General features: G+C 33.4%; 3 protein-coding genes across 6 annotated transcripts; 1 reads left to right on the top strand and 2 right to left on the bottom strand.

Moving 5' to 3' along the window:
• Positions 1-5,102: 5,102 nt before the first annotated feature.
• On the bottom strand, positions 5,103-8,881 carry LOC107818430 (mitochondrial ATP-independent inner membrane protease subunit 1a). 2 transcript variants are annotated; one of them, XR_001655404.2, is made up of 6 exons: positions 8,588-8,881; positions 8,275-8,499; positions 8,042-8,152; positions 7,287-7,348; positions 6,425-6,545; positions 5,347-5,484 (listed from the first exon to the last, which is right to left on the bottom strand). XR_001655404.2 is itself a non-coding variant. In XM_016644443.2 (5 exons), exons 1-4 carry the CDS (start codon positions 8,711-8,713, stop codon positions 7,301-7,303), a joined length of 510 nt encoding a protein of 169 aa, XP_016499929.1. In that variant the 5' UTR covers positions 8,714-8,881; the 3' UTR covers positions 5,103-5,484; positions 7,287-7,300. The 2 variants fall into 2 exon arrangements, 1 of the variants encoding a protein (XP_016499929.1); XM_016644443.2 differs by lacking the exon at positions 6,425-6,545 and having other exon boundaries at positions 5,103-5,484.
• A 9,513-nt stretch (positions 8,882-18,394) lies between these two features.
• On the top strand, positions 18,395-22,077 carry LOC107810526 (transcription factor bHLH144). Of its 3 annotated transcripts, none has more exons than XM_016635315.2 (4): positions 18,395-18,578; positions 19,292-19,427; positions 19,777-19,949; positions 20,520-22,077. In XM_016635315.2, exon 4 carries the CDS (start codon positions 20,856-20,858, stop codon positions 21,585-21,587), a length of 732 nt encoding a protein of 243 aa, XP_016490801.1. In that variant the 5' UTR covers positions 18,395-18,578; positions 19,292-19,427; positions 19,777-19,949; positions 20,520-20,855; the 3' UTR covers positions 21,588-22,077. The 3 variants fall into 3 exon arrangements, with proteins under 3 accessions (XP_016490801.1, XP_016490802.1, XP_016490803.1); XM_016635316.2 differs by having other exon boundaries at positions 18,406-18,578; positions 19,295-19,427; XM_016635317.2 differs by lacking the exon at positions 19,292-19,427 and having other exon boundaries at positions 18,425-18,578.
• A 765-nt stretch (positions 22,078-22,842) lies between these two features.
• LOC107810522 (major pollen allergen Ole e 10-like) lies at positions 22,843-24,205 on the bottom strand. The gene is made up of 4 exons (XM_016635312.2): positions 24,048-24,205; positions 23,741-23,781; positions 23,089-23,326; positions 22,843-22,997 (listed from the first exon to the last, which is right to left on the bottom strand). Exons 1-4 carry the CDS (start codon positions 24,112-24,114, stop codon positions 22,963-22,965), a joined length of 381 nt encoding a protein of 126 aa, XP_016490798.1. The 5' UTR covers positions 24,115-24,205; the 3' UTR covers positions 22,843-22,962.
• Between the last annotated feature and the right edge of the window lie 346 nt (positions 24,206-24,551).

The following is a 24,551-nucleotide window of genomic DNA, read 5'->3' as shown; positions in this document are numbered from 1 at the left end:
ATTAAGCATTTGAGAAGATCATGGAGGAAGAGTAGACATCCACTATAATTTGATTTGTCTTATAACACTCCCCCTTGGATGTCCATAGATAATGTGCCTCGTTAAAACTTTATTAAGAAAAAACCCTATGGGTAAAAAATCCTAGTGAACGAAAAAGAGTACACATGTTTAGAAATACGCCTTTTGGTTGCCTCGTTAAAAACCTTGCAAGGAAAACCCAGTGGGACAAAATCTTGCAAGGGAAAAAGAGTACAACACGTATTAACTCCCCCTGATGAGAGCATCAATTCACATCCTTGAGCCTTCGCATCCCAATCTTGTACACTAGTTTCTTGAAGGTTGACGTCGGTAGAGATTTGGTAAACAGATCAGCCATATTATCACTTGAACGGATCTGTTGCACATTGATATCACCATTCTTTTGAAGATCATGTGTGAAAAATAACTTTGGTGAAATTTGCTTTGTCCTATCTCCTTTATGAATCCTCCCTTCAATTGGGCTATGCATACTACATTGTCTTCATACAAAATTGTGGGTAGTTTGTCACACTTCAAACGACATTTGTCTTGAATAAGATGTATTATAGACCTCAACCATACACATTCTCGACTTGCTTCATAAATAGCAATTATCTCAGCATGATTAAATGAAGTAGCCACGATTGATTGCTTAGTCGATCGCCAAGATATGGCAGTGTCTCCATATGTAAACACATAGCCTGTTTGAGATCGAGCCTTGTGTGGGTCATATAAATACCCAGCATCGGTATAACCAACAAGATCGGGACTGTAATCATTGCCATAAAATAATCCCATATCAGTAGTTCCTTTTAGATACCGCAATATGTGTTTGATTCCATTCCAATGTCTCTTTGTAGGAGCATAGCTATATCTTGTTAAGACATTAACTGAAAAAGTTATGTCAGACCTTGTAATGTTAGAAAGATACATTAGTGCACCAATTGCACTAAGATATAGTACTTCGGGACCAAGAAGCTCTTCATTATTTTCATGAGGTCGGAATGGATGTGCTTTATCCATATATAATCGCTTTAAAATCATTTTAGTGTATGTTGGTTGATGGATAAAAATTTCATCTTTCATATACTCAATTTGTAGACCAAGACAAAATTTTGTCTTTCCAAGATCTTTCATTTCAAATTCTTTCTTTAATTAGTCTACTGCTGTAGGAAGCTCCCTAGGAGTTCCAATGATATTTAAATCATCAACATACACGGTGATTATAACAAATTTAGATCCATATCTTTTTATAAAGACACAAGGACAAATTGAATCATTCTTGTACCCTTCTTTCAACAGGTACTCACTCAGGCAATTATACCACATGCTCTCTGATTGTTTCAATCCGTATAAGAATTTTTGAATCTTTATTTAATAAATTTCTTGGAAACCTTAATATGCTTCAGAACAATTTAAATCCTTCAATGATTTCCATTATACGCATATCACGTTTTTCTTGTATTGCCAGATTAAAACCTGAAATGGCGACATCCACCACAGGAGAACATGTCTCTATATAATCAATGCCATGATATTTATAAATTTTCTTGTGACACAAGTCGTCTTTATGTTTATCGACTTGACCTTTATTTTCGCACAAGAACACATTTATACCTCCACTGGCTTTATACTTTCAGATGTCGGGACTATCCGTTCAACTTCATATTTTTCAGGTGAAATTAATTTTCATTGCGTATTTTTTATTTGGCCAATTATTTATCTGTCCAAATTTCATGACAGATTTGAGCTCAAGATCCTCGTCAATATTAATAATATTGAGCGCTACATTATATTAACAATATCATCAACGATCATTTTATATCGGTTCTATCATTACCCAATAAAGACATAACTTATTGAGATCTCTTTATCTTATTATCTTCAGGTACCTAAGCCTCTCCCATGAGGTCTTATGAAGTGTTATGTCGTGGTGCTCTTCTAGAGCACTTGCCTCCTTATTATGACCATCTTGAACATTTGCTCCTCTCCTTCTTCAAGGAGTTTTATCTTTGGAACCGATTAGTCTATTATGCTTCATGCATGCCATAGACTCTATTCATTATGAACTTTATTTTATTTGGAGCATTAGTAGCTGAATATGATATTTAGTTTTGGGTCAGCAAATACGCCTGGCAATAATTTACAAATGAATTATCACTTGAACTTCAAGTTCACATTTTCTCGTACGAGGATCTAGATGTACTCATAATAATTCATTACATGCATTACTTTTTCAGCTGCTAATTTTCTCTCCCTATTGTTGGGATCACCAACAAATATCACTAGCCTTATTTGGGGATCCATCTTTGTGCATTGTGGTGGAACAATTAAATCATATAGCACATTCATATTTCTAGATGAAAATTATTTGGTTTCTGACCCTGAACCGATTGTGATAGGGAGAACTTATCATAACTTGGCTAGATGCGTACAAGTGCTGTTGTATATTAAATAATGCATCACATACCAAATTTTATTTTGGCAATTTTATTCTCATAACCAATGGTTTAGATATAATTGGAGGCATATAATTTCTGCTAAACCAACTTGGATTTAAACCAGTATTATCAAGATAAATCATCATAATTTATATTCTGGAACTGTGCTCTAATAATTTGAGCAATCAATCTTGCAAAAGCCAAACTGCAAGTTGATAACAAATGCACATGTGACCATAGAATGAATGCATCTATTAAAATCATATAATAGTAAACGGTCCACATGGAAGGTGACTGAGCCCATATATTTATCACCTTTTATTCGTTCCATAAATCAAGCGATTCAATCCCAACTTTAACTGGTATATCATGAGAATAAGCAGCAGAAGAGAATTCTTGAAGAATCTTATATTTCTTCAATATATGCCAATGTAATTCTCAATTAATTTTTCGCATCATAATTGAACCGAGATGGTCAACCGGTCATGCCAACTAATATTTATTTCAGTAAACCTCTAGTTTACTTGTGGCTTGTGATTGCATCATCATGCTTATACTAGTGTAGTACAAATAGAAGAAAAGTCAGGTAACATTTCATATTTACCCGGTATGATTATAGTAATATAAAGATATTCAATCTTCTTTTTATTTATAGTCTCAATATGCCAACCACTTTGGCTAATATATTCGTAAATCAAAATGTTTCTTTTGAGACTTACTACAAGATTAATGTCATGAACAATTTCATTCATTCGGGTAGTAACAAATTAGTTCTTTCAAATCTCTTAACTGCTTTTGTACTACAAGATCTTTTGTCACGCCATCCATATAATGAATGTCTTCTTCACAAAGAGAATCATATCATAATAATTGTCATGTTTAAAATCATCATAAGCAAAATAATTTCTTGCTTTAATTTTGCTTTTAATAACTTTCATAAGGCTTGACAAAATATTTGGCGTATCACATGTATGCGACCAATGATATATTCATGTAACTACACAATAATATTCATTATCTTTCTTTGTCTCAAACCTCCCTTAGAGGTGAGTTGTAGTATTTATCCAACCATGCACAAGTACATTATTATGCATAATCTTTATCACATATATATTTTCATATTCACTTTCAGGAATGAGTATGCAATCTCAATATTTATCACAAATCACATTCTCTTCAAAGAATTTCTCCCTTTTTATAATTACCATAGTGATAACTATTATTATTTTGGCCTTTCGCACGCCCACATTCATTTTTCAACCACTTGTCTTTATTTAAACTTATCATGCACTGCTATCACATTCACTTCAAGAATGGAGCAAATCAAGTGGGATAAGATTCATGCTTTTTCATGAAAAATATATTATTATTATCAATATGGTGCATTAGGACTCAAACCCAATATCTTACCCATATAAAGGCATGCTAGGTCATAATGCGTTGGAACTTGAATCCAACGTCTTTTCATCAACATAGTGTGTTGGGACTTGAACCCATCGTCTTACCCTCAATCTTTGGCATAATAGGCCAAAATTCACTAGGACTCGCACTCGAGCCTTTAAAATATTATTACTTCATAATTATAAGCATAAGTAAATTAACTTTCAAGAAGACATATATAACTATTTCAATCTTGAAACAGTTTCTCTGCAACAAAAATGCTAGTTAGGATATATGCCATTTTTTTTTAAATGATACAATCACTTTTACATTTTAATAAGTTAATTAGGGGAAAGATGTAGATAACCTATAACCACTTATATTTCAAAGACTATAAGAACTTAACCAAAAAAATTCAATACCGAGGAATGAGCCTTATGTTTCCAGCAAAAATATTTAAGGCTTAATGCATAACTGTGACTATTATAAATTATAACTATAATAAGTTTATATTGATTGTATATTCCAATGACAAATTTGCAAGGTACTGTACAATCGCCTACATATTTGATAATTTTGCTTTCAATGAAATACATCATGTGATGGTAAAAATATTATTACTAAATTACCTTAATAATTATCTATCATAGTATGTAAAAGGTCAGAACATATATATACGTTAGAATATTATCTTTGTCCTATAAGAGATGTAGCAAATAAAGACATACCTTTCCAGTTCTTTATTTCACTGGATACAATTGAAAAAAATATTTTTACTAAACACTGCACATAAAGTTAATGCAAAGATATGAAAATATGAATGGGTTTAGATGGATGTAAAACTTATCTTTGTATTATCATCCAAGACATTTTTTTCATTGTACTTGATCTCATTGCCTGCTTATAACTTACATAGTCTTGACATAGAAGATTATGAAATGAGCAATTCGTGCTGATAACGTGTTATAAAATAAAAGCAATTTAGTAAAACATGAAGACATGTTATGAAATAAAAGCAATTTAGCAAAACATGAACAAGAAATAGAGATAGAGAGAAGGAAGATATTTTCTTCTTCAATTGTGTGTATTTTCTTATCTATTACAAAGCCTTTATATAAGCATGAAAAGTGAAGAAAAATATGTCATTGAATATGTCATTAAGCATAGAAATATGTCATTGAATATGTCATTAAGCATTTGAGAAGATTATGGAGGAAGAGTAGACATCCACCATAATTTCATTTGTCTTATAACACTTATATCTTTATTATCTTATCGAGATTGTTTCTTTCAAAATAAGCTCAAATAAAGTTAAGGAAGCATAACAAAGCAAGTTAAGCCGAAAATTATCCCAATGTGCCAAATTGAAATTATTTGCAACAGGCTAGAAATATATGTATTGGGAATTTGTTTGTAGCAATTTGAACACTATGTGGGTTAATTTGAGTACTTATATGTGGGTTCTTTCGGGGGTGGGAAGAGCCTTCCTATGCATTAGCAGTTCCACTTCAAGAATGAATGATGCAAGCAAATCGTGCCATCTTTTGAATATTAACAGTTCTAGCATCCCACGGGCACCTCGCATATAGTAGTGAAACAACCCACAAATTACCTTTTATCATTAAATTGTTTGACATAATTCCATCTGTAAGAGAACACCAAGGTAAAGTCAGCATTAATCAGATTCATCTTTCCACAAGAAAAACAGGCAATCACAAGGGCCACCATAATAGAATGCCATCTAACAAGGCCTTTGTATTGGAAAGCAATATAACAAACGAATCAGAATACTACGCAGAGGATTTCCTACCAAGCACACACCTTTTCGGTCACAGGCCACAGCCAATGAAGTTTGGTACTTTATACAATTATTATTAGGACGCAATACGTTAGATTAAACATTAAGCAAACAAGAAGCTTAGTTTGAAGAAGTGCAAATTTCCTACAAGCAAACCACTAGGAAGAAATTTGATTTACCCGAAACAAAAAAGAGAACTTTAGGCAGAAACACTAGGAAGATACCTAAGCAGAATATTTGATTGCTAACCATGTTGCTACCTATTATTAAGTGGATACATGAAGCTTTAACACATATCAAGTTCAGATAACTTCTTCAAAAGTTATGACATTTAATACCCTACAGCAACCTGGAAGAAGCGTCTCAAATCTCAGTCAGATATCATCTATTTCAAGGGTGTGTACAGTTCTTTTGAACTCCGGAGTCATGTTGAAAGTCCATCTTTACAAAGGGACCACATGATATGCAATTCAAATCAAATTTATGTTAATATCTGTAGAAATCTGTCCGTACTGTCAAAGGCTACTCAAGACAAATATATTTCCAAGATTTCAGAGTTAATGCTTGCTTGATCACTAGCATAAAATAGTTACTTTTTACCTAGAGCACAAGATGGTTTATGCAGAAATATATTTCTTACAATTATCTAAAATCAGTAGTATTTCATAGTATCTGCTAGCACAAAAACTTACCCTGCATAACATAAAAAGATTGACTATAGTTGCTACTGTCCATTCGACGTTTTTCCCTTACACTCATGCATAACAATTCAGAGGAATCTTCCTACCTTGAGTAAATTGAATAGCCATCTTGTTTCATAAAGATTCCAATCTACTCCACGTGCCCATAACTATCGAGCCATTCTGTGTGGATTTGAGATTCTCTAACACATACCAGCTTCTAAGTATCTAGAGTGCAGAAAAACAGTTCAGTGAACCATACTTGTCAGGCATGATATTATGCTCCTACAATACCTACTGACCTTGCTGAAGTCTAGTTTTAATCTCCTGATTATGCAAAAGATCAGATATTATGGACTTATAATAGGTGGTGCCGGACTGCTTTTCCTTTAAGGCAAGAGTGTATCTTGTTAGTAATTTTGAGTAATTTATGCCAAAAATACTTTTCTCGGCCTTTGGCTAAGATCACAAGTATAGTGTAACCACCGTATATATTTGCTGAAAAATTGAGAAAAAGGCAAAACACATTCAATTTGTAGAGAAATTGTTTAATTCTCTAAATTCATTCCTTAAAAAATCCCATATTACCAAACTATAACATATTAAAATTAACTTAGAATTACTAGTAAAATCTACTTGAGCTTCTTCTCAGTAAGGAATGATGTTTCTTTTATATGCACTAAAATCCACGGATGAAGTTAATGGCGCTACTTCAAATTAATTGATTGGTTCAAAATGGCAAGAGGAGGAAACAAGTGTAATTTTTGGGAGCTAAAGAGGTCTTTTGAATAATGATAAATGAGAGGAGAGACGGTGCAATCAAAGATCACATGAATACCCAATCTAAGGCAAATGTCTAAGAGAATAGAGGGCTATATCGCAAATCAATGACACAAGCCCATGACAAATGATCCAAGCTCCTTAATTAGTAAAAACATTTTGAACATCAAATTCCGAAAAAAAGTGTACCTTGAAAGGTTAATCTATTGTACTTCTCTTCCAACTGATCCAAAATCTTCAGGAGGCCATACCTAATCACAATATCAGAACTTTTACAATTCCATAAGACACTAAAAGCTTGTTTGGCCAAGCTGCAAAAATTAGCTTATTTTGAGAAGTGTTTTTCTCAAAAGTACTTTTGGTGAGAAGCAGTTTTTGTTTGGCTAATTAATTTGAAAAGCACTTCTGAGCAGCAATTAGTGTTTGGCCAAGCTTTTAAAAACTGCTTCTAAGTGTATTTTTCTCAAAAGTATTTTTCAAAAAAGTACTTTTGGAGAAAATCTATTTTTTTCTCCTTCTCCAAAACTGCTTCTGCTTCTCCTCAAAAGCACTTTTTTTCTTCCAAAAGCTTGGCCAAACACTTTAACTTTGAAAAAAAAACATGTTTTTCTCAAAAAAAAGTGGTTATAGAATTGGAGAAGCTTGGTCAAACAGGCTATAAGACAGTAAAGTCAAACAAAGGATGATGCACATACTACTAGTACTTAAAATGGAGTACTGATTACAAAGTTATATGTAGTATAATATTCCTAGTTTACTAATCAGAATTACCCTCCAAAAAGAGTTAATGACATAACCATTCCATGGCATGCATAAGGAGAGCAAATATGATGGCTAGCATGAAAGGTCTCGAAGAAATTAAGCAAAAGCCTTTTCTAAATATAATCAAGTCAAAACAATTTAGCAAATATAGGTAAAATTTGAAATAGAGAGGAATCACTAACAATCCAAAAGACTCTGCCCTGCACAAGTCCATAAGGAACAGGTCCAAATTTCCTTGAATCAGTGGTATTAAACTTGTTATCCCCTTCAATCCAAACATGTCCATTTGGTACCTGTCCACATTCAAAGCATATTCACCTAAGAAACAAAAATGGATAACCCAAAATAGAAGAAGCAAAAACCCAATTACATTTCACTCCTGAATATAAACTAACTGAAAACTACAAATTGTTACCACAATAGTATGTTCTTTGTCATTATTTCCAGGACCCGCAACATATTTAACAGTATCACCACCCATACCCATGAGTCTCTTAATCACAATCTTTCTCGGGTTTTCGGGGCTCCGCACTAGCACTACATCGCCCCGTTGCATTTTCTCAAACCGAGTCGAAAGCCTTTCGGCCAAAACGAGATCTCCAGTCAGATTAAACGTTGGAAGCATGCTTGGACCTTGAGTCTGCCCAACAAAGAAAATAGCAAAAAGATTTAAAGTTGCCCAAAGAATGAAATAGTAAACGAAAAAGATACTGGTTCTGGTAAAGTACGAGAGCGAAGGTGCAGAGGTAGGTGTTGGTGACATGAAGACCACAGAGGAACTTGGCCACGAGTAGTGTTTGTTGAAATGCTTCTTTGACAAAAGGTGTCAATTGCTTCAGATTTCCCAGACCCATTTCCCTGATTTCTCTTCCACAGAGCTTCAAGAAAGGTTTTAAAGCATCTCTTGAATTGAAACAAACACAGAAATTGAGTGAGCAATTGGGAAAATCATAGATTGTAGTTCTCTTATAATAATTCTCTTCTTTTTGTCTATTAATAATTGATTTTCATTCAATCTTCCTAAATTTCTAGTTTGGTTTTAGTTTTTGAAGATATAACCCCATTAAAAATTATCTCGTGTTTGTTCTCCGTGGGTTTGATATTTGAAATATTTTTCATTTAACTATATACTTGCATCTGATTTGTTTGATTGACTAATACGTAATAATTTGGGGTTAGGGCAAATATGTGGTCAATTGGTCAAGCCTCATCTTCATGCCTCCGGGTCGTTTGCACCAAAAGCCACTTTAAATGTTCTTTAAAACATGACGGCATGATCATAAATTTAAAAACAAAATTAAAAAAATAACATTGTATAGCACTCTCAAAATAATAGTCGAAAATATATATATTTTTTAAAATATATTTACACTTTTTTGACTATCGAATATAAATAGTTTCTGACGCGGGCTAAAAATGATAATACCCCTTTAAAATTAATGTAATTTTAACCATTTTAATTAATCCGCCAACTTGTAATCACAAATAAGCATCGAGTACAAGGGCATATGTTACAGACACTGTGTCTAATTACTAGTATATTAATTTCGCTAACTTTTTATACCCACACCCACTGAAAACTGTTCTATAAAGTGGTTCCTCAATATAAAACATTTTTCACCAAAAATATTTCTACAAAAAAAATATTTGCTCGTACAAAAAGCAAGCACATTATATTTTGATATAATCATATGGTATCTGGTATCCATAGCTAGATTAATTTGGATTTGCATCATATAAGGTTCATTATAAGGAAAAAATATTTATATAAAACTCGAATCTAAAATCTTTAATAAAGGGTAGAGAGATATCATACTCTATCTAGGGATAGCAATGGGGCAGTACGGATGCGGGACGGTGTGGGTGCGGGGCGGTACGGGTTTGTGAATTTGTGGTTGCGGGGCGGGTTCAATTTTTAAATTAAAAAATTGGGGGGGGGGGAGGGGGGAGGGGGGAGGGGGGGGGGAGTGCATTGATTGATTCTTGGGTAGCTACATTTTCCTAGCAAAAATAAGAGATCTATCTCGTGCCTGCTTGAGTAAAAAAGTGACCGGTCGGTCACCAGTCCGGACCGGTTACCGATTTTTTCAAACCGGACTTAACGGGTCCGGGCCCATCCGGTCAAAATATTGAACCGGAACGGTTCCGGGCCTAAGGAGCCGGGTTTATTTTTTATTTTTTTTTTATATTTTGTATAACTATCGTAATTTATATTAATATAAAGTAAAGATATAAAATAAAAAAATAATCTTATAAAAATAGTGTTTGAATAAAGGATGCAGAGGCTTTAAAATCCTTATATTTGAATATTTCATTAAGAATTTAATATAATAGAATACAATGAAGATGGATAACAATGACACTTATAATTTGTAATTTTTTTTATTTCAAACTTGCAAATTAAAGTTTACATTTAACAACAATTAAATTAACAAAAAAGAGTAAATTCAAAGTTTAATTATTAAATGTAAATCCAGAATTTCAAAGGTTTTGCATTGCCTTAGTAAGTTCTTCATAATCAATATGAACTTTTTGGCCCTCTTCTCGAGTGTTAAATTCATATGGGTTACCATGTGTTAATATATCTCCAAGTTCCTCGTCTTCTGGTTTATCAACATCTCCACGTCTCTGATTTATTCGTTCCGATCTAATCTAATCTCTGAAACATATTAAAACTTCCAAAACATTGCTTCCCAATGAGTGACGAGTGTCTCCTAGTTGTTGTCTTGCTTGACTAAATGCACTCTCTGATGCAACAGTTGAAATTGGCATATTCAGCACGTCTCGAGCCATAGCGGAAAGAAGAGGAAATTACTTTTCATTCTCATGCCACCATCCCAACGGTGAAAATTCCTTTATGCGAGGCTTTGTTTGCTTTTGCAAGTAGAATTTAAGTTCATCAATGTTCCTGCTATTGGTTTGAGTGGAAGAAAATGTAGACCAAATATTATAACCATCAAAGCTTTTATCTTCATCCATAGTAGCAGATGCAGTAGAAGTGGTACAATGCATAGTGGGATTAATATTGCCTACACTAATAGCAGCATCATCAATTATATTTGCATAATAATTATATAATTATTGTAAATAATCATTTAGGAAATTACTTTTCATTCTCATGCCACCATCCCAACGGTGAAAATTCCTTTATGCGAGGCTTTGTTTGCTTTTGCAAGTAGAATTTAAGTTCATCAATGTTCCTGCTATTGGTTTGAGTGGAAGAAAATGTAGACCAAATATTATAACCATCAAAGCTTTTATCTTCATCCATAGTAGCAGATGCAGTAGAAGTGGTACAATGCATAGTGGGATTAACATTGCCTACATTAATAGCAGCAGCATCAATTACATTGCCTACAACACGAGCAGCATCATCAATTACATTTGCATAATAGTTATATAATTGTTGTAAATAATCATTTAGCTTGTTCATAGAGACATATAAATCTGGGATTTCAGTTGGTCCAATCTCCATATAAGTATATAAAGCATTCATTAATTGGTGACAATCTGACATCTTAATAGAAGGATTTAAAATTGCACCAATTAAGTAAATCGGAGGAATTGGAAAGAAATATTTTTTGAATTTTGCTTGCATTTTTTCAACAACATCCTTATATTTTTCTTTCTTCTTAAATTCAGAGAGTAGAAAAGAAATTTCAGCTATATGTACTAAAGCCATAGTAACAGTAGGGTAATATGCTCCAGAAAACTCAACAATAGCTGTATAAATTTTATGTAAAAATTTAACAACATCATTAATGGCCTTCCAAGTATTAGTTGTTAACATACGGGTTGGATCAGTACAATGCACATTAGCAACTTCAATTATCGGCAATCTATATTTGTAGCAACATTTTAAAAATAAGTATGTATAATTCCATCTAGTAACAATTTCATCAAGTATGAATTTGGGGTTAAGGTTATGCTCGATACACTTAGTCTTAAATTCCCTAATTCTAGATTGTCTATTATTTCCTTGAATAATACCAACTGCTCTTCTAACATGAGTAATCTCAGTTGAAAATAAATCAAGCCCACTTTTAATAATTAAATTATAAACATGACATGCACACCTAACATGAAAAATTTCGTCAAGTGGTGGTTTCAAATGCAGTCATAATATTGAAATAGCGGCATTATTGTTAGAAGCATTATCAAAAGACATAAACAATAATTTTTTTTTATTAAGATTATAAAATTCAACAACTTCGCAAATAGTAGTACCTATAAAAATAACAGTATGACTTTGATCTTCATCATATTTAAAAGTGATAATACGTTTTTGCATACAATAATTATTATCTATCAAATGACTTGTAATTGTCAAATAATCATTTTCATTAATAGCATGGCCAATATCAGAAGTTAGAGAAACTCTACAATGGAAGGTGATCAAACAAATAACGTATGTATGTCTGATATTATCCATGAAGTCTAAAGATATCAGATCTATAAGTACTTCTAGGGATACCTTTAAATAAATGATATAAATCCTTTGAATATACATAATAAGATATGATGAAGAATCAAAAGAAAAAGGTAGACAACCCAAAGCAATCACTTTTGCTAACTCCTCACGATCCTTCATTTTATCATATTTCATAAGTCCTCGAGTACTAGGGTTTAGAGTTCCTTGATTTTCATCTAAATCAGAGCCTCATTCTATAGGATGAGTAATTTTTTTATGTCTACTAAGTATTTCAGTCCCCCCTAAACTTCCTCGAGTCTTATGTTTAAAATCATCTTTACAAAATTTGCATCTAACTCTATCAGAATTCTCTATTTTGTCAGAATATTTTCAAACTTTACTTATTTTCCTCCGATTAATAGTCGGGGCCACATGTGGTCTACTACTCGCGCCACGACCACCACCCCTACTATCAACTCCAACATTACTAGGTGTAAGTGGTGTCTCATCTTTAATTTCTAATTCATTATCTTCTATACCGAAATCTCCCTGTAATTGTTCATAATCTATATTATTATCAGGTGATCATGTTTTAGAAATATGTGTAGAGTCATTTAAATTACTACTAGATGTTGAAGTAGTACCTCTTTTTCTATTTTTCCCATTATCTCGATTAGCAACCTTAATACACACTCTTTTTGCAGCATTGAATATATTATAAAAATTTAACTACTAACAAAAATTAAATATGCAAATAAAATTGTAAATAAGAGAAAGAGTTCGAGGGAGTGCACCAAATTTCGCAATATATAAATTGAACACTTGATGATTTTCGCAACTCTAATGTTACCACGAAGAAACGTAAATTGTTCAAACTTCAAACTTCAAATAATACGATAAATTAAATTCCAAAAAAATGAGAGCCAAATACGCCCTCCGTTTTAATTTATGTGAACTTATTTCCTTTTTAGTTTGTGCCAAAAAGAATGACCTTCTAACTTATTTGGAAATAATTTACTTTTATGCAATGATTTATAGTCACACAAAATATATGTGTCTCATTTTACACCACAAGTTTAAAAGTCTTATCTCTTTTCTTAAACTCCGTGCCCAGTCAAATGGGTTCACATAAATTGAAACAGAGGGAGTAGTTTATTGCAATTTAGGTGAAAAATGAGAGAATGACAATTGAGAATTTGAGTTTGAGAAATGAGAGATGAGTGAAGAAATGAAGAAGAGGGGGGGGTGTATTTATAGTTTTTCAAAGGACTAAATTAGTAATTATTAAAAGTGTTATTTTTTAAAAAAATTGCCCAAAAAAGGGCTATTCTTGCAAAATATCCGTTGGGCAACGATCAAATTGGAAGCTGACCGTTGCCAACGGTCAAATGAATATTTTTTTTTAAAAAAAAAAATTCAGAAAATAGCCATTGTACCGATCCGGTTAACCGGAAAAAAAAAACCCGGACCAACCCCCTAACCCCGCAAACCCAGCCCTACCTGGGCCCCTACCACCGGTCCGGCCGGGTTAATACCGGTCTGGACTGGTCCGGAGCTAGGTCAACCCGTCCCGTTAAACACCTTTACATTTTCCTAGCAAAAATAAGAGATCTACCTCATGCTTGCTTAAAGGTGAGAACTTGACCATATATACTATGTACAGAATGGCAGAAACAGTTGCCAGTTACAACTTACACGGTAAACTAAATGATTTATAGTGTGTTACTATTTGCACTTTCCATAGGTTTGGCTGATCTAGTTAGCAAATTTGGCATATCTGTCAAAATCTTAGTACTAATAATAAGAATATTATAATACATAGAATCTCTCATCTAGTAGTATAGAATTTTTATTAAAAAAAATTTACGGGCGAGACGGGTAGGTGAACACGGGTGAAGTGTGAAACATATGGACGCAAGTTTAAATCTTATGCGGGGCGAGTTGAAATTGTGCGGGTTCTGACAGAACCCGCCCCGCCCAGCACCGCCTGCCATTTCTAAGTCTATCTCATCACATGATTCCTTGGTCATCAAACACTTGATCGTTGAGAATATATATGTCCTACGTACATTTTCCTTCCTAGAGTTCTAAACAAGAAGAGATTTTTCTGCTCTTTTTTTTTGTGGTTGTTGTGGACTGCTAATATAAGAGATAATGATTATGTGTATTTTTCCTCCAAGAAGTCAATACTATATATTAAATGAGGAAGCATGCTAGCTTAGCTCATAGCTCATTGCAAAATATTTCTCTTTTTACCTCATGCCTAGCAAAAGTAGACCACGTCGAGTTCATTTTGTTCACAAACTTCTCTTTTTTCTCCAACGATTTCCACGTTGACATAATATTCCACCTTGATATGATTTGATATGAAACTTGCGGATAAGTTTTTATACTCTATTTCTATGCCATTCAATATATGTTACTCTCATATTTTGCTAAATCAGCTTACGAAAATTTGAATAAGAACCAGACGTACGATCGAATCGACAGGCTAATTGATACTATATAACAACAATAATTCACTGAATTTTTGAGTTTTTGTTTGGCCTCTCAAGATTGGAGAGGCCTCTAATAAGATAAATGTAGCTACTGTCTCTATATACATAACTGCGAACATGCAATAAAACGACCCTAGGGGGATGGAATATGGATCGGAGTAGTAAATAAATAACGATAAGTATGAATGGCGTAAATGAGAGAGACAATGCATGCACTTTTGAAAGTGTGAATCTGCTGTTGACACCAAAGAAATGACAATGGCAATTGGCAAGGTTGGCAATTGGCATGCTGCTGTCTAACAATTGCATGCTTATGCACAAAATTCAAAGCTATATATGAAAGCCTTCTTGAAACAAAGACAACCTTTTGAAAATGAAAGGGTGAAAAAGAGGGTATACTTTAGAAGACTGAATTTAGTTCCAACAAAGATAAAACTATGGTGGTCCTCTCCATTAAATGTTGACAAGTGAAACTTGTTGGTTAATAGAGTACTTGTGAAAAATGCTAAAGTAATTGAAATGAAAAGATTTTGGTCCTCTGATCTTTCAGCATCAAGGTTTATTGGATGCATGCATGCGTGAGACTTTCATATACATGGATTTTCCAAATTGCTTTTGACCATGAGAATCAAATTAATTTTAATTTAAAAACACATTAATTAATATTTCATTGGATTGGTTTTGTTAAACAATGAATCATATCCTGTCATCATACACCGTTTTTTCCCCCAAGTGAGATATAGTAACATGCAGCAATAATAACAAAGGTGGTGGTTTTTCCAAATTGACAAGAATATAATGACTTTACTTTTTATTTTTTCGCTAGAAATAATAGATTCAAATTTCTAGAATTGCCTAAGAAGTTATAATTAACAGATTCATTGAGAACACTATAACATATCCTGGACAAAATCTAAAAGATACAAGCACATGTAGAGAGATAAATACAGTACACAAATTACTTTAATTTTTATATATCCGTGAGATCATATACTACAAGTAATACCATGATGAAGCAATGAGCTAGTAATAGATAATTCAATTCGACGAGTCGGATTAAGAAAAGAACAATATGAAATTCTAAATACATGTTATGAAAATTCATGAACCTAAACCATGTTGCTCATATGTTATTAGTTTTGACTACTTCCATATAACATCATTGATTGGACAAACTAACCTAATTAGATTAATTAACCAACTAAAGAATGTGTATGACCTTGAGAAACTTTCTTAATTCTACATGCATGTCAGTTGTAAAGTACAACTCATTTTATCCCTTGATATAGATTATATAGGTTGGCGTGGGATGATTAAATGATTAATTAGTTGTTAATTACTTCTAAAATAACAAAAACTAGTTACAATGATAACAGAATGTTTGTTAGTTGTGAAGTACAAGTTGCATCCCTATGTTCATTCTTCAGTCTATCTTATTCAAGCGTGGGATATTAACTCATCATAATTTTATAAGTTAAATAATTAAGAAGATTATCTTCTTTCTTACAACACCGATGTTTATGTCATCTCGTGTAATATCTTGCAATAGAATGTTTTGTCCGCATGATAACTTGCTTGCTTATCTTCTTTCCTCGTATGAATTACCAAAACGAAAGTTAGAAGAAAGTATTCAAACTCTTTTTACATATAGCAAAAGAAATTCAAAAAAAGAAGAAGAGGCAATTAAATAGTTCTGTCACGCCTTGATCATGCAGAGAAAAATTCCTTAAGAAAATGAAAGAACAACAAATAGTTTCCACGCGTTGTCTTACGCAATTTTCATAATCTAAATGGAAAAAATAGTGATATATATCACTATGCATGATACAAAAAAAGATAGAAGTTTTAAGCCAAATAGCTGCCCAATTAATCTCTTAAACTAAAAATAGTCGGCGGATATATATACAATTTATGAATAATATATGTATAAGTCTGTATAATTATCATTGTATAATCTATGTATACCGACTAGAAAAAGTAAACCTTGAATTTGTCCGGCTAGAAAAAATAAACCTTGAATCTATGTATACCGGCTAGAAAAAATATTACATAATATTTCGAAAAGAGAGAATGTCAAAAAATCAGGGGCGGATCGAGTGTGAGAGTTACGGGTTCAGAGTAGAAATTTATGTGTAAAAATTCATTAAAATTATAAAAATAATAGTTTTAACTCATAACTTTAAATATATAATGGGTTCAATGTTAAAAATCTTAAAAATTGAACCCATAAAATTTAAATTCTGGATCCGCCTGTACAAAAAACCTACTCTCTAAAAAAAAAAAAAGAAAACAAGGTTTACTGATATTCAACGAAACACATTGAAGGTATCACAGATGAGTTTTACTTATATTAATATTCCACGCATGGTTATTGTTCTTTCTATTGTTTCCTTGGCTATCTTTACAAAAATCATATAGTGGGAATCGAAGTGGACTTTGGCTCACTTTGAAAAATTGAAATCAGAACCAAGATAAGTACACATTACCTTTTTAAATTAGTGCTAATAAGATATTTCAAATGTAACCCTAACCAAGTTGAAGACTCAAGGGAGCATATATAATGGCTACACAAAGTACCACGTACCAGAACCAGAACCAGAAGACTGTAATCTCTCCGTCTCATATTATATGTCGTGTTTCTTTTTTACACGCCTCTTAATAAATATTAATTAGGAAATTGATTAGACTATTCTACCCTTATTTATATCTTAAGATATAATCTCTCTTTATTGAATATTTATTATATTTATGTGTTATCTCTATTTTCAAGAACAATTATTACTAAGGGTAAAAAAAGAAAAAAATCAATCAATTTTATCTTGAACTTCTAAAATGACAAATAATTTAAGACAATTATTTTTAATAACCATTACTATTAATATGAGACACATGGAGTATATGCTATACATATTAAAGTTATTCTTAGCCTTTTCCCCAACAATATAACCAAGAATACTTAATTTTAACGACATAAAAAGAAATTAACGGTGTGCAAAGAAGAGAGCTATTTTCATTTATATTTACTTTCCTTAATCTATTTCATGTGAATTACAATTTTCCACTTTCCTTTCCTTTTCTTATTCTCAACATTAGGTAAAACATGAAAAAAGGAAAGGAAAAAGACGTTCTGCTTTGGTTGAAACTTGAAAGCTCCAAGTATGAAAAAGACCAAGATGCAAAAAAATGTCAATAAGATTTGAAAAATTTCATAGCAATAATTGGGTAATTGTTTTTGAAATAAAAATAAATTGGTGGACTAACATTATTAAATTAACAAATACACCACTAGGCTTGACTCTTGTTTCACTATTCCCAATAGGTAACTAAAGTAAAATAAATAAAAAATTGAAGGGGGTTGAGGGTGAGAAAAACAAAGCATATTTATTATTGATATAAAAATATAAAATAAAAATGCAGTGGATATGGTAAGATGCGCCCATTTTTGTCAAACCTCGTGAGGCCCACTTTTAGCTATCACGCGTGCTCTTCTATTCTCATCCAACGCTCACCAACTGACCCGCATTACACGGAAAACTTTTCTCTCTCTTCAATCAACGGCTCACATTTTCCGCCTTTGACTCTTTCCTGTCTCTACACCCCCTACTCTATACCCCCCTGAGGCCCTGACCCTTCACTCACATATCCCAATACCAAACCACGAGCCTCTTCTTCAACATTTGCATCGCTCCCCCCCCACACACACACACTAATCTGAGACACTACCTTTCTCTCTAGAAACTTTTCTCCCATTGCAGAGAAAATCTAGTAAAGATTTGGGTTTCAAAGATCTTTTGATATTTTCTCATTTGGGTAATGTTCAAAATTCATTCTTTTTTAGCCTTGTTGCTTTAGTCTTGATGGGTTTTGTGTATTTTGTTTTTGTTGTTGCTTGATTTGATGTAGATTGTGTTTTTTTTTGGGACTATTGTATGTTTGATGTTATGTTGGTATTTGTATTTTTTGTCTGCTTTTTATGGTTAACCTTCTTGTTGGGTCACTGAAGAAGGGAAAAAAGGTAAACTTTGAGGTTTTCTTCTTGCGTTTCAGATTCATTATGTTTTTCGTGTTAGATTTTAGTGCTGTTATGCTCTTATTTAATTTCTGATTCTTGTGAAGTGTATTAATTTGTTCGGATCCTTGTATGTGTTTATGCAGGTCCGACCTCCTTTCCTGAGCAATTGCATCATTTTAATGATTTTATTAGTATTTGTGGTTTGGTGGAAATTAGTCTTTTTAGTTTTCTTTGCTTTTTTAGTGTTGAGTCTCATTGGTATAAACATGTTAATTGAGAAACTTATTGGTATTAAGGAATTTTATGCTAGCCTTAGTCTTAAAAAGATTAGCTTCTCCTTGTCGTTCTAATTTGATGAGTTTCTTCTTGAAGGAAGCTTATATGTTCTAGTTAATTTCTTAAGTGATTCTCTTTCTCGTATGATTTTCACTTTTGATTCAAATCTATCATTAAAGATGAGCTATTTGTGGGTTTATTTTGATTTTTGGAGCTGTGCTTGCTACTGTGACAGTAGCTTGGATTGAAGACTATAATATACTACGCTGGACCGATCAACATGCCGTGGGCGTTTTCTTCTTTGAGTTATTGTGTGAAGTGTGTGCGCTTGGTGGTATTCTTTCGCGTGATTCTGTAACCGATTTTACTTGGTGAGATATAGCGTCTTGTTACTTCCTAATTCTGTATCTGCTTCTTCATTCAAGTCCTAAGTTTTATTTGTAAATATGTAATTATTTCGGTTGAACTATTTTCTGCTGAGGATTTACTGAAGAGGACAGTAATATAAAGGATATAGGAAAACTGACTACGACTCAAAAATTATAGAGGAAGATAATTTGAGTTGATATGGCATTAGAGAAAAAAAAATTAAAATCCGTACACCTCTAGTGTAGTTCTGGCGATGTGCTTATTATCTTTCAATGGTGAGAAAATAAGCTGTTCTTTTATTTTCCGAAGTTCCTTAATGTTTAACTAATTTTTGGTTGTTTGATATGACAGATTGCAGATATCTATTTTCCATCTTGTGATATTTCTTGAAACTAAAGTCCATTTGGAGGGTGAGAATGTACATTGCATTTACCTTGAAGAGATACAGAGCAGTCAAGGAAGCTGGTGAGATTAAAATGCATGCAGGGAGTGTTGCTTATTGCCAATTGATGCTAGTTTGTCAGGTAATTGTTCTTTTAACTTGAACTTCTCAGTCTTTTCGATTGAGATTGGTATCCACTCTCCTGCAATGTTTATGTTAAAAGGAGAGAGAAACCAAATCAACTAGAACTAGATAGATGCTATTTCATGTTTCGGTGTTCTGTTTGTTTTGACTGGTAATTTTCGCTGGGTTCATGATCTCCTACTCACATGATTTATAAAGACTTGGTTTATTCAGTTTAATGATATTGCCTCTTTTTTTTTTTTACCAATTTTGACTGGATCACTGAGATACACTGCAGAACATTGTACATCCTCAATGTATTGTATTTCTGTATATTCCATAGGTATATTGAGATCCATACAGTGACCTCGTCGCAGAAATTTATTGAGATTTAACTTTTGTATCCCTTCTATATATGCTCCCTCCATCCACTTCTGTGTGGTGGTTCCATTTGATATCAAGAAAAGGGAAAAATTTGGATTATTTGCTAGGTGTCCTTGTTTCATTTTATTTTGGTTCACTTTTGAAGTTTCTACTCCAAATTTGTGGCCACTGAATGATTTGGTTTTTGGCTTCTTTTAAATTACAGGCTGAATATTTCCGTCAGTTGCTTAAACCTGTAACGTAGTCTGGTCAAGTGAAAGCTTGGGGAGGTTTGGGATTTGCTTGCTTCTTGTTGCTCTTATTCAGCAAAAGCCTGGATTGGTTGGTTTTCTTCAGTGTATTAGAAATCAGAAGGACCTCGTTAAGCACTGAATGCTGATTGGCACTGTCAGTGCATTTTTACTACGCGAATACAGCTTGAATACCTTTCTTTGTTTCGTCTTTGCCTTCTGTAACTCTTAGACATTTTGATATTTAAGATTTTCCAATTGGAAAACGCATTTCTATTCCAGTTTACTTTGTTCTTTTGTCATAGTTACTCATGCAGAGTAACTATCCATTTTCTCCTCAAAAGCCTTTTTTCTCTCCTGAAGACCAAGCAGGTGGTGGTAATCTATTCGATATTCCTTCTCCATCAGTCTTTGGTACAATGGCACTTCCTACTGGTTTCAACCCTTCTGTGCCTGTTCATGGTTTCGAATTTCAGTCCTCTGAGGCATGTCCAAAGAATTTCATCATCTTCGATCGGACTGATTATCGAAGCCAGATCATGTTCCACCCTGCCATGGCTTCCAAGTTTCCATATCCCGATTTGAATTTTAATGCCACTTACTTCCAAGACGGCATGGAGAGAAAAGTTGCAAAGAATGAGAATACAGAAGTTTCTTCGTATCTGAAGGAAGATTCAGCCGATATAAATGCATTACTCAGCTTTGAAGAGGAGGAACATGAGGAATATGATGATGAAGAGGTGAGCACTGCACGCACCGATGCAAACTATGGAAACAGTTCCCCTGAATCATACTCTAACTATGATTGTCAATCCAAAAAGAGCAGGACCTCTTCTTTGGGGAAGTCCTCTGGCAGTACTAGCAATTGCAGTGAGAAAAAACGCCGGAAACTTAAGAAGATGGTCAAGGCATTAAAGGGAATTGTCCCTGGTGCCAGCAGGATGAATACTGTCACCGTTCTTGATGAAGCCGTCAGATACCTCAAGTCACTCAAGGTGGAAGTGCAGAAGCTTGGAATTGAAAATTTGAAGACATTTGCTTGATCTCCTGTCTGCTATGGGTAACTTTGCTTCCTTTATCACAGTCTCATCATCCAATTCAGTCTTTCTAGACGTCGTTATGAACTTTAGTTGCATCTTTTGCCTATGTGGAGAACTTCTTATGTGTTCATCACTACGCCGGTATTGTTCAGTGTCTCCTTTGGAGGGAAGGTAGCTTAGTATATGGTCCTTTGTCTCAGTTGCTGCTTTGGAGGGAAGGTAACTCAGAATATGGTCTCCTTCGTCTGATGATAGGGCGAGAAGTCTATTTAACATAGTCTGCTATAGTAGCTAGCTGCTCTTATCTAATTTCTCTTTCTAGCCTGTTTCCACTAGTTGCAAACTTTATTATGGTATTTGAATAATTCTCCAGTATGTCTACTTTCTGAGACTTTAACCTACTGGAGCTATTTGTTCCATTGTTTTAATATGACTCTGATGGTTTAAGTGAAATGATTTGTTTAATAGATAATGGGGTGATGATTACACTTTATGCAAGCGTGTTATGGCAGAATCTTTAGTGTGTTGAGTGCCCTTTTATTTTAATCTTTGCATGCTGTGATCTTTATTACTTTTGTCTGTTGGGAATCATGAGACATTGGGATTATGTGTTATGGTAGTATGATCCTGTCTGGGTCTGCCTTTGCCATTTCTGCTGCTCCACTTTGCTAGTGGTTTGCTGTAAAGTACACCACTTTAGTATTTAGTCCCTTGGATTTGCTTCGGCCTAAAATTTGGATGATATGATTAGGCCCTCTGACTTTTATCTTTTCAAAATTTTATCCTTATTTTACTTTGTTTCTGATTTTACACCCACTCCTAAAGGACATTTTACCATTAAATTACGATGTTTTCCCCCTCTTTGCCCTTTAGTTCTTTTTTTTATGTACCTTTTCTGGAGAATAACAGCAAAGAATGACGTCTATACTCCATTTTATGTGAAAGAAATTGGAATATGAGTGCTTGATTTTTTGGCTATCCATTCGGATTATCTATTTGCTAACTAGTATATCGTTGTGAAAAGAGAATGTTACAGAGTTACATAAAGTGGAGCATGCCTTAGGACCATAATTAGTGACTATAATGGATCATTCTCTACTCTTATATTCATAAAACTAAACAGAGTGCTCTTATGAATTACAAATTCCACATATTTTAGGATTCAACTGTCAAAACGTTGTAAAATTTTCATACTTGGGCCTCATGTTTTGGAAAAGGTGAAGAAAATATTCAGAAACCGAATAAAAGGAAACAGAAGTAGGAAAAGTAAAGACGACCTCCTTAAGATATTGTTGGAAATATCAAGACAAGTAAATAACAGTTCAAAAAGGGACGATGTTGCTATAATTAATTTCACAAATGCTGCTTCGGCTTCCATCTACTGACCAAACGCAAATTTGCAATCGCCATAGCCTGCAAACCAAAATATGATAAGAAAAAATTAAAAAAAAGTAAAGAGCAAAAACTCTTGAAGTAATTGAAAAGAAGAAGAAAAACAAGTTACTTGGATCAGTAATGGTGATAAGAGCAGTGTTTTTGAACCAACAGGAGACAGTTTGTCTTCCTTCTATCTGGTACCACAGATTCATTACAACAGAGGCATGATTGATTGTAGTATTTGGGTAAAAGCAGGAGCCACTAGCTTGAATTAAAGAGCAGCCAGGCAACCCTTTTTCACCACACACAAACTGGATACTCTCTTGCAGTTGCGCTTCTGTAGCTGAAGGTCTTGGCACGCACCACTGCATAATTCATTCTAAACTTATTACTCTTGCACTATAATTTTTCTCTTTTTTTTTGGGTCAAAAGCAATAGGATAAGATTTTACTTCAAAAATCTTTGGCCATGACTTGCAAATATTGAGGTTATGTAATTACTTGCAAGTTGAAGTTTAGCTGATAGTGTTTGTAAAATACTGGTCTTCAGCTTTGAAATAGTTGTAAAATGTTGAAAAACTTGTTACATGAGTATTCAAGTTAAATATATAATGATTTTCACTCACAAAACTTTCTTTTTTCACGTCAAATTCAATTCCGCACTAGCTAGGTAAATACTCTGTTTCCTACTTCAACTTCAACAGCTCTCCCCTCCTCCAGTTTCAAAAAAATATTGTCGAAACTCCTACTAAATATTTGATTATTAACGGAGAAGGTTACCTGTCCAGATGCTTGTGCATTCACTGGTTTTAGAGTTCCACCTGTAGATAAAGAACTAATTAAAGCTTAATATATGAGGATCAACTTATGGTATTTTATTATTCAAATGGAAATAAATAAGTTGATTTTGGTGACGGATATTTGAAATTTACAAGCATGGAGCTATATATGACAAGCAGAGAATGAGAAAAAAAGTTGGTAATTATAATAGGCTAATTAATTAGACCATTATATTGATTTTGATCATCTCATAAGCAATTGAAGGGAGAAAACGAAAGTTCACAGTTGGCAAAGAAAGTATATATACCAGTGTTAGAGAATGGAAGAAGAAGATAAAGGATGAGAATAGGAAAGGCCTGAAATGAGTGAGCCATTGAATGCCTAAACTCTAAACTTTATGTGGTAATGTTATGAGGGTCAAACTTTCTCCTCACTTTCTATTCTATGATATAGAAGAGTGAAGATCAGTCACTTTAATCTTAATATTTATAGAGATAAGTTCTATAGTCTCACTGAATTTCAGGCAAAAAAGTTCAAAAGTCTTTTGTAATAATGGGAAATTACGTTTGTAACTGATCATGTGATGAGTGAAAGCACACCGCCAAATTCCGTTTATGAAATCAAGGATATCAAAATCTTTTAATTTGGCTAAGTTGCATATATACCTCTTAGTTGTAGCTGGTTTAGTCCATTATAGACTTTCTTTTAGGCAACCTTTTTGCATTATTTATATTATAATTAATAAGTGTATTGAGCTTAGTTAGATTAATTTTCTACTCAATAAGTCACAATTTATACGAAAAAATGGTGG

Source organism: Nicotiana tabacum, chromosome 17, assembly GCF_000715075.1.
Source record: "Nicotiana tabacum cultivar K326 chromosome 17, ASM71507v2, whole genome shotgun sequence".
In the NCBI taxonomy this organism is placed as follows: Eukaryota; Viridiplantae; Streptophyta; class Magnoliopsida; order Solanales; family Solanaceae; genus Nicotiana; species Nicotiana tabacum.
This window is presented reverse-complemented; position numbering and strand designations above follow the sequence as displayed.

Coding starts and splice junctions, on each gene's coding strand:
- LOC107818430 (XM_016644443.2), bottom strand. CDS start 8,713: ATGGGTCTGGGAAATCTGAAGCAATTGACACCTTTTGTCAAAGAAGCA. Junction 8,153..8,274: donor ACAAAGAACATACTATTGTG/GTAACAATTTGT, acceptor GAATGTGGACAG/GTACCAAATGGACATGTTTG. Junction 7,349..8,041: donor AGGGCAGAGTCTTTTGGATT/GTTAGTGATTCC, acceptor TATTGTGATTAG/GTATGGCCTCCTGAAGATTT.
- LOC107810526 (XM_016635315.2), top strand. CDS start 20,856: ATGCAGAGTAACTATCCATTTTCTCCTCAAAAGCCTTTTTTCTCTCCT.
- LOC107810522 (XM_016635312.2), bottom strand. CDS start 24,114: ATGGCTCACTCATTTCAGGCCTTTCCTATTCTCATCCTTTATCTTCTT. Junction 23,327..23,740: donor ATGCACAAGCATCTGGACAG/GTAACCTTCTCC, acceptor TGAATTATGCAG/TGGTGCGTGCCAAGACCTTC. Junction 22,998..23,088: donor TATCACCATTACTGATCCAA/GTAACTTGTTTT, acceptor TTTGGTTTGCAG/GCTATGGCGATTGCAAATTT.